General features: G+C 41.7%; 1 protein-coding gene across 1 annotated transcript in view; it reads right to left on the reverse strand.

Annotated features, from left to right (window-relative positions):
• The window catches only part of LOC129811126 (collagen alpha-1(XI) chain-like), a gene marked incomplete at its 5' end in the record, with an annotated part of 79,659 nt that overhangs the window by 13,870 nt on the left and 48,527 nt on the right, over positions 1–17,262 (reverse strand). The window contains 11 exon segments of the mRNA XM_055862333.1: positions 969–1,013; positions 1,240–1,293; positions 1,496–1,540; positions 1,771–1,824; positions 6,657–6,701; positions 11,741–11,794; positions 11,904–11,948; positions 14,340–14,393; positions 14,537–14,581; positions 14,711–14,764; positions 15,014–15,067. Of these exon segments, the coding sequence (XP_055718308.1) occupies positions 969–1,013; positions 1,240–1,293; positions 1,496–1,540; positions 1,771–1,824; positions 6,657–6,701; positions 11,741–11,794; positions 11,904–11,948; positions 14,340–14,393; positions 14,537–14,581; positions 14,711–14,764; positions 15,014–15,067 (549 nt within the window).

Consider the following 17,262-nt stretch of genomic DNA (forward strand, 5'->3'; position numbering starts at 1 on the left):
ACATTGACATTGACTCTGTACCGGTACCCCCTGTATGTAGCCACGCTATTGTTATTTACTGTTGCTCTTTAATTATTTGTTATTCTTATCTCTTACTTTTTGGGGATTTTCTTAAAACTGCATTGTTGGTTAAGGGCTTGTAAGTAAGCATTTCACCTGTTGTATTCGGCGCAAGTGACAAATAAAGTTTGATTTGATTTGTAAAAGATCGAGATAAGTCAGGGTAGAGCTGTGTAAAACAGGGAGATAACTCAGGGTAGAGCTGTGTAAAACAGAGAGATAACTCAGGGTAGAGCTGTGTAAAACACAGAGATAACTCAGGGTAGAGCTGTGTAAAACAGGGAGATAACTCAGGGTAGAGCTGTGTAAAACAGAGAGATAACTCAGGGTAGAGCTGTGTAAAACACAGAGATAACTCAGGGTAGAGCTGTGTAAAACAGGGAGATAACTCAGGGTAGAGCTGTGTAAAACAGAGAGATAACTCAGGGTAGAGCTGTGTAAAACACAGAGATAACTCAGGGTAAAGCTGTGTAAAACAGAGAGATAACTCAGGGTAAAGCTGTGTAAAACACAGAGATAATTAAGGGTAGAGCTGTGTAAAACAGAGAGATAACTCAGGGTAGAGCTGTGTAAAACAGGGAGATAACTCAGGGTAGAGCTGTGTAAAACAGAGAGATAACTCAGGGTAGAGCTGTGTAAAACACAGAGATAACTCAGGGTAAAGCTGTGTAAAACAGAGAGATAACTCAGGGTAAAGCTGTGTAAAACACAGAGATAATTCGGGGTAGAGCTGTGTAAAACAGAGAGATAACTCAGGGTAGAGCTGTGTAAAACAGAGAGATAACTCAGGGTAAAGCTGTGTAAAACAGAGATAATTCAGGGTAGAGCTGTGTAAAACACAGAGATAACTCAGGGTAGAGCTGTGTAAAACACAGAGATAATTCAGGGTAGAGCTGTGTCTCTCTCACCTTCTCCCCTTTGCTTCCCTTCATTCCTCTAATTCCGTCCGCTCCCTGAGGCACAGAGACAGAGAAGACACACTTAGAATGGAACTCAGAGACAGAGAATACACACTTAGAATGGAACACAGAGACAGAGAATATACACTTAGAATGGAACCCAGAGACAGAGAATACACACTTAGAATGGAACACAGAGACAGAGAATACACACTTAGAATGGAACCCAGAGACATAGAATCAGAACAAACTGAATGGAACACACAGATTTAGAATGTACCTTCACTCCTCTTGATCCTGGATATCCTATAGGCCCCTGGACTCCTGGTGGGCCCTGTACACACACACAGAGACACGTCAGTAACATCACACACACACACACACACACACACACACACACACACACACACACACACACACACACACACACACACACACACACACACACACACACACACACACACACACACACACACACACACACGCGCACACACACACACACACACACACACACACACACACACAGGTAGACTTACCGGTAGTCCCTTCTCTCCTGGAGTCCCCTCTCTCCCTGGGTGACCCTGTGGACACGAGGACAAGATAATATGGATGAGAGCGAATATGTGTGTGTATGTGAGTGTGCAAGTGTGTTAGCATGTGTGTGTGTGTGTGTGTTAGCGTGTGTGAGTTTTGTTAGAGTGTGTGTTAGCATATGTGTGTGTTTTAGCGAGTGTGTGTGTGTGTTAGCGTGTGTGTTAGTGTGTGTGTGTGTGTGTGTTAGTGTGTGTGTGTGTGTGTATGCAGTACTCACGGTAGGTCCATCATTCCCAGGTAGTCCCTGCAACCCTTTCTTCCCTTGGGGCCCCTGAGAGACAAAGCATGCGTCATTTTAATTACAACCTACAACTTTAACATTTATCATCATATAATCTGGCATATGAGGTGGCAGGTAGCCTAGTTGTTAGAGGCAGGTAGCCTAGTTGTTAGAGGCAGGTAGCCGTGGTTAGAGGCAGGTAGCCTAGTTGTTAGAGGCAGGTAGCCTAGTTGTTAGAGGCAGGTAGCCTAGTTGTTAGAGGCAGGTAGCCTAGTGGTTAGAGGCAGGTAGCCTAGTTGTTAGAGGCAGGTAGCCTAGGGGTTAGAGGCAGGTAGCCTAGTTGTTAGAGGTAGGTAGCCTAGTGGTTAGAGGCAGGTAGCTTAGTTGTTAGAGGCAGGTAGCCTAGTGGTTAGAGGCAGGTAGCCTAGTGGTTAGAGGCAGGTAGCCTAGTGGTTAGAGACAGGTAGCCTAGTGGTTAGAGACAGGTAGCCTAGTGGTTAGAGGCAGGTAGCCTAGTGGTTAGAGGCAGGTAACCTAGTGGTTAGAGGCAGGTCGCCTAGTGGTTAGAGGCAGGTAGCCTAGTGGTTAGAGGCAAGTAGCCTAGTGGCTAGAGACAGGTAGCCTAGTGGTTAGAGGCAGGTAGCCTAGTGGTTAGAGGCAGGTAGCCTAATGGTTAGAGACAGGTAGACTAGTGGTTAGAGGCAGGTAGCCTAGTGGTTAGAGGCAGGTAGCCTAGTGGTTAGAGGCAGGTAGCCAAGTTGTTAGAGGCAGGTAGCCTAGTGGTTAGAGGCAGGTAGCCTGGTTGTTAGAGGCAGGTAGCCTAGTGGTTAGAGGCAGGTAGCCTAGTGGTTAGAGGCAGGTAGCCTAGTGGTTAGAGGCAGGTAGCCTAGGGGTTAGAGGCAGGTAGCCAAGTGGTTAGAGGCAGGTAGCCTAGTGGTTAGAGACAGGTAGCCTAGTGGTTAGAGACAGGTAGCCTAGTGGTTAGAGGCAGGTAGCCTAGGGGTTAGAGGCAGGTAGCCAAGTGGTTAGAGGCAGGTAGCCTAGTGGTTAGAGGCAGGTAGCCTAGTGGTTAGAGGCAGGTAGCCAAGTTGTTAGAGGCAGGTAGCCTAGTGGTTAGAGGCAGGTAGCCTGGTTGTTAGAGGCAGGTAGCCTAGTGGTTAGAGGCAGGTAGCCTAGGGGTTAGAGGCAGGTAGCCTAGTGGTTAGAGGCAGGTAGCCTAGTGGTTAGAGGCAGGTAGCCTAGTGGTTAGAGGCAGGTAGCCTAGTGGTTAGAGACAGGTAGCCTAGTGGTTAGAGACAGGTAGCCTAGTGGTTAGAGCGTTGGACTAGTAACCGGAAGGTTGCAAGATCGAATCCCCGAGCTGACAAGGTAAAAACATGTTGTTCTGCCCCTGAACAAGGCAGTTAACCCACTGTTCCCCGGTAGGCCGTCATTGTAAATACGAATTTGTTCTTGACCTACTTGCCTAGATAAATAAATATCTCATATATTCCTCATATATGTTGACATACAGTACATGAAATGTATGACATATTGACATACAGTATCTCATACATTCTGTGTTGGCATGTTTTAATCACAACCTAACCCTTAACTTTGACATATTTAATATGGTAGGACAGTCCTACCTTAACTTTGGCATGTTGAATATGGTAGGACAGTCCTACCTTAACTTTGGCATGTTGAATATGGTAGGACAGTCCTACCTTAACTTTGACAGGTTTAATATGGTAGGACAGTCCTACCTTAACTTTGACATGTTTAATATGGTAGGACAGTCCTACCTTAACTTTGACATGTATAATATGGTAGGACAGTCCTACCTTAACTTTGACATGTTTAATATGGTAGGACTGTCCTACCTTAACTTTGACTGGTGTAATATGGTAGGACTGTCCTACATTAACTTTGACATGATTAATATGGTAGGACAGTCCTACCTTAACTTTGACTGGTGTAATATGGTAGGACAGTCCTACCTTAACTTTGACAGGTTTAATATGGTAGGACAGTCCTACCTTAACTTTGACAGGTTTAATATGGTAGGACAGTCCTACCTTAACTTTGACATGTTTAATATGGTAGGACAGTCCTACCTTAACTTTGACATGTTTAATATGGTAGGACAGTCCTACCTTAACTTTGACATGTTTAATATGGTAGGACAGTCCTACCTTAACTTTGACATGTTTAATATGGTAGGACAGTCCTACCTTAACTTTGACATGTTTAATATGGTAGGACAGTCCTACCTTAACTTTGACATGTTTAATATGGTAGGACAGTCCTACCTTAACTTTGACAGGTTTAATATGGTAGGACAGTCCTACCTTAACTTTGACATGTTTAATATGGTAGGACAGTCCTACCTTAACTTTGACATGTTTAATATGGTAGGACAGTCCTACCTTAACTTTGACATGTATAATATGGTAGGACTGTCCTACCTTAACTTTACAGGTTTAATATGGTAGGACAGTCCTACCTTAACTTTGACAGGTTTAATATGGTAGGACAGTCCTACCTTAACTTTGACTGGTTTAATATGGTAGGACAGTCCTACCTTAACTTTGACATGTATAATATGGTAGGACAGTCCTACCTTAACTTTGACAGGTTTAATATGGTAGGACAGTCCTACCTTAACTTTGACAGGTTTAATATGGTAGGACAGTCCTACCTTAACTTTGACATGTTTAATATGGTAGGACAGTCCTACCTTAACTTTGACTGGAGTAATATGGTAGGACAGTCCTACCTTAACTTTGACAGGTTTAATATGGTAGGACAGTCCTACCTTAACTTTGACATGTTTAATATGGTAAGACAGTCCTACCTTAACTTTGACATGTTAAATATGGTAGGACAGTCCTACCTTAACTTTGACATGTTTAATATGGTAGAACAGTCCTACCTTAACTTTGACATATTTAATATGGTAGGACAGTCCTACCTTAACTTTGACATGTTTAATATGGTAGGACAGTCCTACCTTAACTTTGACAGGTTTAATATGGTAGGACAGTCCTACCTTAACTTTGACATGTTAAATATGGTAGGACAGTCCTACCTTAACTTTGACATGTTTAATATGGTAGGACAGTCCTACCTTAACTTTGACATGTTTAATATGGTAGGACAGTCCTACCTTAACTTTGACTGGTGTAATATGGTAGGACAGTCCTACCTTAACTTTGACGTGTTTAATATGGTAGGACAGTACTACCTTAACTTTGACATGTTTAATATGGTAGGACAGTCCTACCTTATTTGACATGTTAAATATGGTAGGACAGTCCTACCTTAACTTTGACGTGTTTAATATGGTAGGACAGTCCTACCTTAACTTTGACATGTTTAATATGGTAGGACAGTCCTACCTTAACTTTGACATGTATAATATGGTAGGACAGTCCTACCTTAACTTTGACATGTTTAATATGGTAGGACAGTCCTACCTTAACTTTGACGTGTTTAATATGGTAGGACAGTCCTACCTTAACTTTGACGTGTTTAATATGGTAGGACAGTCCTACCTTAACTTTGACGTGTTTAATATGGTAGGACAGTCCTACCTTAACTTTGACATGTTTAATATGGTAGGACAGTCCTACCTTAACTTTGACATGTTTAATATGGTAGGACAGTCCTACCTTAACTTTGACGTGTTTAATATGGTAGGACAGTCCTACCTTAACTTTGACATGTTTAATATGGTAGGACAGTCCTACCTTAACTTTGACTGGAGTAATATGGTAGGACAGTCCTACCTTAACTTTGACATGTTTAATATGGTAGGACAGTCCTACCTTAACTTTGACATGTTTAATATGGTAGGACAGTCCTACCTTAACTTTGACAGGTTTAATATGGTAGGACAGTCCTACCTTAACTTTGACAGGTTTAATATGGTAGGACAGTCCTACCTTAACTTTGACATGTTTAATATGGTAAGACAGTCCTACCTTAACTTTGACATGTTAAATATGGTAGGACAGTCCTACCTTAACTTTGACATGTATAATATGGTAGGACAGTCCTACCTTAACTTTGACATGTATAATATGGTAGGACAGTCCTACCTTAACTTTGACATGTATAATATGGTAGGACAGTCCTACCTTAACTTTGACATGTATAATATGGTAGGACAGTCCTACCTTAACTTTGACATGTATAATATGGTAGGACAGTCCTACCTTAACTTTGACATGTTTAATATGGTAGGACAGTCCTACCTTAACTTTGACATGTTTAATATGGTAGGACAGTCCTACCTTAACTTTGACATGTTTAATATAGTAGGACAGTCCTACATTAACTTTGACAGGTTTAATATGGTAGGACAGTCCTACCTTAACTTTGACATGTTTAATATGGTAGGACAGTCCTACCTTAACTTTGACATGTTTAATATGGTAGGACAGTCCTACCTTAACTTTGACATGTTTAATATGGTAGGACAGTCCTACCTTAACTTTGACATGATTAATATGGTAGGACAGTCCTACCTTAACTTTGACATGTTTAATATGGTAGGACAGTCCTACCTTAACTTTGACATGTTTAATATGGTAGGACAGTCCTACATTAACTTTGACATGTTTAATATGGTAGGACAGTCCTACCTTAACTTTGACATGTTTAATATGGTAGGACAGTCCTACCTTAACTTTGACATGTATAATATGGTAGGACAGTCCTACCTTAACTTTGACATGTTTAACATGGTAGGACAGTCCTACCTTAACTTTGACATGTTTAATATGGTAAGACAGTCCTACCTTAACTTTGACATGTTTAATATGGTAGGACAGTCCTACCTTAACTTTGACATGTTTAATATGCAGTATATGTTGACAACATGTTCAGGACAGTCCTACCTTAACTCCTGGCAAGCCGACCAGTCCCTGAGGACCAGGAAACCCCTGTTAGAGACAGACAGAGACAGGGAGTTAAAAGTGTGTCGGCGTGTGTGTTACTGAGGCGCAGGTCAAATGCTGTTTCTTCACCCGCCCGCTAATTACCCATTCGCAACAGCCTGACTACATGTGACAAAGCGAACCTGAACCTTACCTGCTAATATAGAAACTGCACTGTACAATCAGAGATGGTGTCAAAAAATGTTGACCTTTTTAGATAGGTCCATGTTTCTGCTTATCGTTTAGAACATTTTGGAAGGCTATTTGTTAGGCAACTTGGGTCTATACTTAGATACATGCAGCTTCTCTTCTGTCATTACTTGTTGCCCTAGACCAGTAGTTCCCAAACTTTATACAGTCCCGTAACCCTTCAAACATTCAACCTCCAGCTGTACCCCCTCTAAAACTTTATATAGTCCCGTACCCCTTCAAACATTCAAACCTCCAGCTGTACCCCCTCTAAAACTATATAGTCCCGTACCCCTTCAAACATTCAACCTCCAGCTGTACCCCCTCTAAAACTTTATATAGTCCCGTACCCCTTCAAACATTCAAACCTCCAGCTGTACCCCCTCTAAAACTATATAGTCCCGTACCCCTTCAAACATTCAAACCTCCAGCTGTACCCCCTCTAAAACTATATAGTCCCGTACCCCTTCAAACATTCAAACCTCCAGCTGTACCCCCTCTAAAACCTTTTATAGTCCCGTGCCCCTTCAAACATTCAAACCTCCAGCTGTACCCCCTCTAAAACCTTTTATAGTCCCGTGCCCCTTCAAACATTCAAACCTCCAGCTGTACCCCCTCTAAAACTATATAGTCCCGTACCCCTTCAAACATTCAAACCTCCAGCTGTACCCCCTCTAAAACTTTATATAGTCCCGTACCCCTTCAAACATTCAAACCTCCAGCTGTACCCCCTCTAAAACTATATAGTCCCGTACCCCTTCAAACATTCAAACCTCCAGCTGTACCCCCTCTAAAACCTTTTATAGTCCCGTGCCCCTTCAAACATTCAAACCTCCAGCTGTGTACCCCCTCTGGCACCAGGGTCAGCGCACTCTCAAATGTTGTTTTTTGCCATCATTGTAAGCCTGCCACACACACACTATACGATACATTTATTAAACATAAGCATGAGTGTGAGTTATTGTTACAACCCGGCTCATGGGAAGTGACAAAGAGCTCTTATAGGACTAGGGCACAAATAAAAATATATAATAATAAAAATAATAATCAATAATTTTGCTCTTTATTTAACCATCTTACATATAAAACCTTATTTGTTCATTGAAAATGGTGAATAACTCCCCACAGGTTAATGAGAAGGGTGTGCCCGCCCTAGAAGACTAAGAAACCCTTTTGCTCACCATAATGTCATAAATTGATAGAATGAATGCTTCAATCTAGTTGACATCGGTAGAGTTGGTTATCTCTTTCCTATTTCATCTCTGCTTCTCTCACGCAGCAAAGACATTTAGGGACCGGGGAGAAAACGTGAGAACTTTTGAAACAAAATGGGAAAGATTTTCGGGTTTAACGGGTTTTAAGAAAACGAAAAGTTGTTAAAAAAGATCCAACATGTTTTTGATAAGATTGTAGTTTGGGTTGGATGCATATTTTATGTGGTTGAAAAACGATCTTTATGATGCTGATAAAGACAGCACTGCCACCTTTACAGACCGCTCATTCACTCTCTCAAGATGCCGAAATAAATAAATACAATTTCTCCACTCCTGTTTACAAGTCAAAATGTACATTTGTTGTTTCATTTTAATGCAAGAAATGCTTAATTCCATAGGAGTTAATATGATATTAGACTATGTGAGAGGTTATAGACCTACAGTTAATATGATAGACTATGTGAGAGGTTATAGACCTACAGTTAATATGGTAGACTATGTGAGAGGTTATAGACAATGTGAGAGGTTATAGACCTACAGTTAATATGATATCAGACTATGTGAGAGGTTATAGACCTACAGTTAAAACCTGTCAAGGCTAGGGGCGCTGTTGTCACTATTTATGGTAATCGTGTAATTTTTGAAACGGCTTCCTACAAAATTCTTGATCGTACAATATGCATATTATTATTATTATTGGATAGAAAACAGTCTATAGTTTCTATAGGAGTTGAAATTTTGTCTCTAAGTGGAACAGAAGTCATTCTACAGCAATTTCCCTTACATGGAGTCAGATTTCAGAAATTTTGGCCTCTGTTCTGGAGTCAGTTTTAAGGCCACTGTTATTCCTATGAGTATACGGACACTGCTTACGTCTTCCCCTGGATGCCTTTACGTGATGACGATTTGAATGGGGTCGATTGCGCAATCACAGGCACTATAAATTAAAAAACCCTGTAGGTAGGAGCTCCTTTCCAGCTGCGTCATGCGCGTGGAGGACATCGACCTGCTATTTTTCCAAGCGTTAGTTTAGCCTGTTATATTTCTCTGGTTATGTTTTTACTCGTTATAGGAGTTAAAAACATCATAAGGTAGTTAATTTAAAGCTTTTTATAGCAATTTATATCCGTTTAGTGCGATTTTGGGACATTTATTTCTGAAACGCTGTGAATCGCTGGGCACGCTTCCAGTTCATCCCGAACGCAGTTGGCATTTCCACATGGCAAGAGGACAGCTTTCCACCAAAAGACGATTAGACCCAAGAAAGGATCCTTTGCCCAAGATACTGATGGAAGAACAGCTCAAAGTAGGACATTTTTATTATGATAAATCGTGTTTCTGTCGAAAAATGTTAGTGGCCTAGGACGCCATGTTTTTTGACGTAGCTTCGCTTGGCGCAAACTGTATTGAAAAGTAAGGATAATTTAAAAAATGTAATTCCGCGATTGTATTAAGAATTAAATTGTCTATCAATCGCTGTCCACCCTATATTTTTTAGTCACGTTTATGAGTATTTATGTATACGAGTAGATCACTGTCTAATATGGCACACGGACATTTTCTCACCAGCTGGGCTACTTTTGTCATTGTGTAACCATGATTTTGGTGGCTAAATATGCACATTTTCGAACAAACTGTATATGTATGTTGTAATGTGATGTTACAGGGGTGTCATCTGAAGAATTCTGAGAAGGTTAGTGAAAAAAATAATATATTTTGGCGATGTTTACGTTATCGCTCTCTTTGGCTAGAATCAATGCTGGGGTAATGTTTGCACATGTGCTATGCTAATATAACGATTTATTGTGTTTTCGCTGTAAGGCACTTAGAAAATCTGAAATATTGTCTGTATTCACAGGATCTGTGTCTTTCGATTAGTGTATGCTGTGTATTTTTACGAAATGTTTGATGATTAGTAGTTAGGTAAACACGTTGCTCATTGTAATTATTCTAGTCCATTTGTGACGGTGGGTGCAATTGTAAACTATGCCATCTACCTGAAATATGCACATTTTTCTAACAAAACCTATCCCATACCATAAATATGTTATCAGACTGTCATCTGACGAGTTTTTTTCTTGGTTAGGGGCTATAAATATCTTAGTTTAGCCGAATTGGTGATAGCTACTGGTGTTGGTGGACAAATAAAAGATGGTGGATTATGCTAATGTGTTTTTAGCTAATAGATTTACATCTTTACATATTGTGTCTTCCCTGTAAAACATTTTAAAAATCGGACATGTTGGCTGGATTCACAAGATCTGTGTCTTTCATTAGCTGTATTGGACTTTAATGTGTGAAAGTTAAATATTGTAAAAAAATATTTTTTTTGAATTTCGCGGCTCTGCCTTTTCAGTGGGGGTGGGGGGGGGGGTGTGCCGCTAGCGGCACCCCAGTCCTAGACAGGTTTTAATATGATATTAGACTATGTGAGAGGTTATAGACCTACAGTTAATATGATAGACTATGTGAGAGGTTATAGACAATGTGAGAGGTTATAGACCTACAGTTAATATGATATCAGACTATGTGAGAGGTTATAGACCTACAGTTAATATGATATCAGACTATGTGAGAGGTTATAGACCTACAGTTAATATGATAGACTATGTGAGAGGTTATAGACCTACAGTTAATATGATAGACTATGTGAGAGGTTATAGACCTACAGTTAATATGATATCAGACTATGTGAGAGGTTATAGACCTACAGTTAATATGATAGACTATGTGAGAGGTTATAGACCTACAGTTAATATGATAGACTATGTGAGAGGTTATAGACCTACAGTTAATATGATATCAGACTATGTGAGAGGTTATAGACCTACAGTTAATATGATAGACTATGTGAGAGGTTATAGACCTACAGTTAATATGATAGACTATGTGAGAGGTTATAGACCTACAGTTAATATGATAGACTATGTGAGAGGTTATAGACCTACAGTTAATATGATATCAGACTATGTGAGAGGTTATAGACCTACAGTTAATATGATAGACTATGTGAGAGGTTATAGACCTACAGTTAATATGATAGACTATGTGAGAGGTTATAGACCTACAGTTAATATGATAGACTATGTGAGAGGTTATAGACCTACAGTTAATATGATATCAGACTATGTGAGAGGTTATAGACCTACAGTTAATATGATAGACTATGTGAGAGGTTATAGACCTATGTCAGGATGTCAGGCTACTACTCCATTTAACCCATCTGAACAGTACAGCTCCCTTGACGTGCCATCATCCTCTTTCAACCACTTCACCAAATCTTTCCCAAACATTACACTACTGTTCTGGTCCTCCGTTATATTTATATTCAACTATCCACTTCACAGCTTTTCTCTTATTGAATTCAACTCCGTCGTGGTCCTTTCTGTCTCAGTGGTGTGTATCTGTGGCGTTACAGTTATTATATTATAATACATAGTTATTAGCTGAGGCTGAGGCTGAGGCTCCGCAATAACAACAGATAGAAATGATGACAGAAAAACCCTCACTGGAGCCTATAGATATGACTGGTTTTCTCTTTATTCAACCTGCCCACCACCCACCCGCTCCTCATACACAATATTCCATGAAGCTAAACCCGCCCGCCTCGCGGATATAATGTGTGTGTGTGTGTGTGTGTACCTGCAACCCAGGGTTTCCTTGCTGCCCGGATGCTCCCATCTCCCCAGGAGGTCCCTGTAGACAGAGGAAATGACATCATAGACACCACTCTTCCAGTTGATGTCAACACAGGGTTCTAGAGTGAACAGTTAGGGTTCTAGAACGTCTCAGTCATCATACTCACCAAGTTTCCCTTAGAACCTTGGATTCCATCCACACCTCGGATGCCCTGAAGAGGGGGAGACAGGACAGAGAGGGGGGAAGAGGGGGAGACAGGCCAGAGAGGGGGGAAGAGGGGGAGACAGGACAGAGAGGGGGGAAGAGGGGGAGACAGGACAGAGAGGGGGGAAGAGGGGGAGACAGGCCAGAGAGGGGGGAAGAGGGGGAGACAGGACAGAGAGGGGGGAAGAGGGGGAGACAGGCCAGAGAGGGGGGAAGAGGGGGAGACAGGCCAGAGAGGGGGGAAGAGGGGGACAGGCCAGAGAGGGGGGAAGAGGGGGAGACAGGCCAGAGAGGGGGGAAGAGGGGGAGACAGGACAGAGAGGGGGGAAGAGGGGGAGACAGGACAGAGAGGGGGGAAGAGGGGGAGACAGGACAGAGAGGGGGGAAGAGGGGGAGACAGGACAGAGAGGGGGGAAGAGGGGGAGACAGGACAGAGAGGGGGGAAGAGGGGAGATTGGGGAGGGAGGAAAGAGAAGAGGAGCAAAAGGAGAGGGGATAGGGGAAACAGGGGAAAGAGGAGAGAGACAACTGTCAATCAACCAAATAAGTTTGAAGAAGAGATACTAACCTGAGTCTAGATTGTCATTAGTGTTGTCTGTCTAGTAAACATCCAGGTATCAGACCAAGCTGTGAGGCCTTCAGGCATTGAAGTTGTTCTGCTAGGTGTGTGTGTGTGTGTGTGTGTGTGTGTGTGTGTGTGTGTGTGTGTGTGTGTGTGTGTGTGTGTGTGTGTGTGTGTGTGTGTGTGTGTGTGTGTGTGTGTGTGTGTGTGTGTGTGTGTGTGTGTGCTTAGAACAGGTGTTAACAACATGTAACACCCGCAGGTCACAGACAACATGTTGAAGGGTGTTATATTGGCAGACAGACAGAAGCATTCCTAATGTCTTCTAATCTGATAAAGATGTTAACATATTTCATGCGATGTTAATGTAACATTAACATATGTAGCATTACCATAATAGTTTGTTAGCAGCAAGTGGAGACAGGTTGGAGTTGAGGTCAGAGTTCAAGATTTAATGAGCAATGGAGCTACAACTACAAAGCCTTTAGGTCTACAGTATAGTAAGGATGAGCTCATCAGGTCTACAGTATAGTAAGGATGAGGTCTGTAGGTCTACAGTATAGTAAGGATGAGGTCTGGGTCTACAGTATAGTAAGGATGAGGTCTGTAGGTCTACAGTATAGTAAGGATGAGGTCTGTAGGTCTACAGTATAGTAAGGATGAGGTCTTCAGGTCTACAGTATAGTAAGGATGACGTCTGTAGGTCTACAGTATAGTAAGGATGAGGTCTTCAGGTCTACAGTATAGTAAGGATGAAGTCTGTAGGTCTACAGTATAGTAAGGATGAAGTCTGTAGGTCTACAGTATAGTAAGGATGAGGTCATCAGGTCTACAGTATAGTAAGGATGAGGTCATCAGGTCTACAGTGTAGTAAGGATGAAGTCTGTAGGTCTACAGTATAGTAAAGATGAGGTCTTTAGGTCTACAGTATAGTAAGGATGAGGTCTTCAGGTCTACAGTATAAGGTGGTCCCGTGTGGCTCAGTTGGTAGAGCATGGCGCTTGCAACGCCAGGGTTGTGGGTTCATTCCCCACAGGGGGACCAGGATGAATATGTATGAACTTTCCAATTTGTAAGTCGCTCTGGATAAGAGCGTCTGCTAAATGACTTAAAATGTAAATGTAATAAGGATGAGGTCTGTAGGTCTACAGTGTAGTAAGGATGAGGTCTGTAGGTCTACAGTATAGTAAGGATGAAGTCTGTAGGTCTACAGTATAGTAAGGATGAGGTCATCAGGTCTACAGTATAGTAAGGATGAGGTCATCAGGTCTACAGTGTAGTAAGGATGAAGTCTGTAGGTCTACAGTATAGTAAGGATGAGGTCTTCAGGTCTACAGTATAGTAAGGATGAGGTCTTTAGGTCTACAGTATAGTAAGGATGAGGTCTTCAGGTCTACAGTATAATAAGGATGAGGTCTGTAGGTCTACAGTGTAGTAAGGATGAAGTCTGTAGGTCTACAGTATAGTAAGGATGAGGTCATCAGGTCTACAGTATAGTAAGGATGAGGCCTTCAGGTCTACAGTATAGTAAGGATGAGGTCATCAGGTCTACAGTATAGTAAGGATGAGGCCTTCAGGTCTACAGTATAGTAAGGATGAGGTCATCAGGTCTACAGTGTAGTAAGGATAAAGTATTTTCTGCGTCCCAAACGGCTACTTAGTCCCTACAGAGTGCATTCATTTTGACCAGGGTCCTGAAGGCACTAAATAGGGAATAAGGTGCCAATTGGGACGATATATATTTTCTCAGGCTTGGATGAGGACTAGGATGAGGGGGAAAGGCTGGAGTTAGAGTCCGACTGGTTACTGATAAGGTCAAAGGTGAAAGGTACTCACAGGCTGACCTGTAGGGCCAGTGTGACCTCTGGGTCCGTTCAACCCTCTGGAACCCTGGAGGTCAAAGATCAAAGGTTTTACGATCACACAGCAATCAATGATAACCAATCAATAGTCCATTTCCAGTGTGTGCGTGATTGCATGCGTGTGTGTGCGAGCGTGCGTGTGTGTGTCTGCGAGCCTGCGTGAACACTCACAGCATCACCTGGCTGTCCTCTTGGTCCTGGTTGTCCTTCTGAACCCTAAAACACACATACAATAAATACACACATGAAACACACACACGTTAATATGTAAAACACACACACGTTAATATGTAAAACACACACACACATAGATATGTAAAACACATACACACACAAACGTCTTACCCTCTCTCCTGACACCCCAAGAGTACCGTGGGGGCCTGGTTTTCCTATCTCCCCCTGAGAAACAGAGAGAGAGAGAGAGAGAGAAAGGGAGAGAGACACAGAGAGAGACAGAGAGAGAGAGAGATAGAGAGATAGAGAGAGAGGAGAGAGAGAGAGAGAGAGAGAGAGAGAGGAGAGAGAGAGAGAGAGAGAGAGAGAGAGAGAGAGAGAGAAAGAACACATTACATACACAAGACAGGTTAAGAGAATAATCATGACAGTCACGTTATCAAAGATAGAAAGTTGAAACAGACAGTTATTCACCCTGTGTCCCTTGTATCCTGGAAGACCTGGCAAGCCATCAAAACCCCTGTCACCCTGAGAGAGAGAGAGAGAGAGAGAGAGAGAGAGAGAGAGAGAGAGAGAGAGAGAGAGAGAGAGAGAGAGAGAGAGAGAGAGAGAGAGAGAGAGAGAGAGAGAGAGAGAAAGAGAGAACAGAGAGAGAGAACAGAGAGAGAACAGAGAGAGAGAACAGAGAGAGAGAACAGAGAACAGAGAACAGAGAGAGAACAGAGAGAGAGAACAGAGGGAACAAAGAGAGAGAGAGAGAGAACAGAGAGAGAACAGAGAGGGAGAACAGAGAGAACAAAGAGAGAGAACAGAGAGAACAGAGAGAGAACAGAGAGAGAACAGAGAGAACAGAGAGTGAGAACAGAGAAAAAGAACAGTGAGAACAGAGAGAGAGAACAGAGAGAGAGAACAGAGAGAGATATAACAGAGAGAACAGAGAGAGAGAGAACAGAGAGAACAGAGAGGGAGAACAGAGAGAACAAAGAGAGAGAACAGAGAGAACAGAGAGAGAACAGAGAGAGAACAGAGAGAACAGAGAGTGAGAACAGAGAAAAAGAACAGTGAGAACAGAGAGAGAGAACAGAGAGAGAGAACAGAGAGAGAGATAACAGAGAGAACAGAGAGAGAGAACAGAGAGAACAGAGAGAGAGAACAGAGAACAGAGAGAGAGAACAGAGAACAGAGAGAGAGAACAGAGAGAACAAGGAGAGAGAGAACAGAGATCAGAGAGAGAGAACAGAGAGAGAGAACAGAGAGAACAGAGAGAACAGAGAGAGAACAGAGAGAGATAACAAAGAGAGAGAACAAAGAGAGAGAACAGAGAGAACAGAGAGAACAGAGAGAACAGAGAGAGAGAACAGAGAGAAAGAGAAAAGAGAGAGAACAAAGAGAGAGAACAGAGAAAACAGAGAGAACAGAGAGAACAGAGAGAGAGAGAGAGAACAGAGAGAGAGAACAGAGAGAGAGAGAACAGAGAGAACAGAGAGAGAGAACAGAGAGAACAGAGAGAACAGAGAGAGTGTTATTCCCTCAGAATATCCCGTTTATCGGAACAGTTGCAGAGGTTAGTGAATTTGAAAGAGAGCTGGACAGGGTTTATAAACATACTGTATAGTCAGCATGGGGAATAAGAGCTGGACAGGGTTTATAAACATACTGTATAGTCAGCATGGAGAATAAGAGATGGATATATACATACTGTACAGTCAGCATGGAGAATAAGAGATGGACAGGGTTTATAAACATACTGTATAGTCAGCATGGAGAATAAGAGATGGATATATACATATTGTACAGTCAGCATGGAGAATAAGAGATGGATATATACATACTGTACAGTCAGCATGGAGAATAAGAGATGGACAGGGTTTATATACATACTGTATAGTCAGCATGGAGAATAAGAGATGGATATATACATATTGTATAGTCAGCATGGAGAATAAGAGATGGATATATACATACTGTACAGTCAGCATGGAGAATAAGAGATGGACAGGGTTTATATACATACTGTATAGTCAGCATGGAGAATAAGAACTGGACAGGGTTTATAAACATACTGTACAGTCAGCATGGAGAATAAGAGATGGATATATACATACTGTACAGTCAGCATGGAGAATAAGAGATGGACAGGGTTTATATACATACTGTATAGTCAGCATGGGGAATAAGAGATGAATATATACATACTGTACAGTCAGCATGGAGAATAAGAGATGGACAGGGTTTATATACATACTGTATAGTCAGCATGGGGAATAAGAGATGAATATATACATACTGTACAGTCAGCATGGAGAATAAGAGATGGACAGGGTTTATATACATACTGTATAGTCAGCATGGAGAATAAGAGATGGATATATACATACTGTACAGTCAGCATGGAGAATAATAGATGGACATATACACACTGTACAGTCAGCATGGAGAATAAGAGAGGGGTTTATATACATACTGTATAGTCAGCATGGAGAATAAGAGATGGATATATACATACTGTACAGTCAGCATGGAGAATAAGAGATGGACATATACATACTGTATAGTCAGCATGGAGAATAAGAGATGGATATATATACATACTGTACAGTCAGCATGGAGAATAAGAGATGGATATATATACATACTGTACAGTCAGCATGGAGAATAAGAGATGGATATATACATACTGTATAGTCAGCATGGAGAATAAGAGATGGATATATAAATACTGT

The sequence above is a fragment of the Salvelinus fontinalis genome, chromosome 14 (genome assembly GCF_029448725.1).
Source record: "Salvelinus fontinalis isolate EN_2023a chromosome 14, ASM2944872v1, whole genome shotgun sequence".
NCBI classification, from domain to species: domain Eukaryota; kingdom Metazoa; phylum Chordata; class Actinopteri; order Salmoniformes; family Salmonidae; genus Salvelinus; species Salvelinus fontinalis.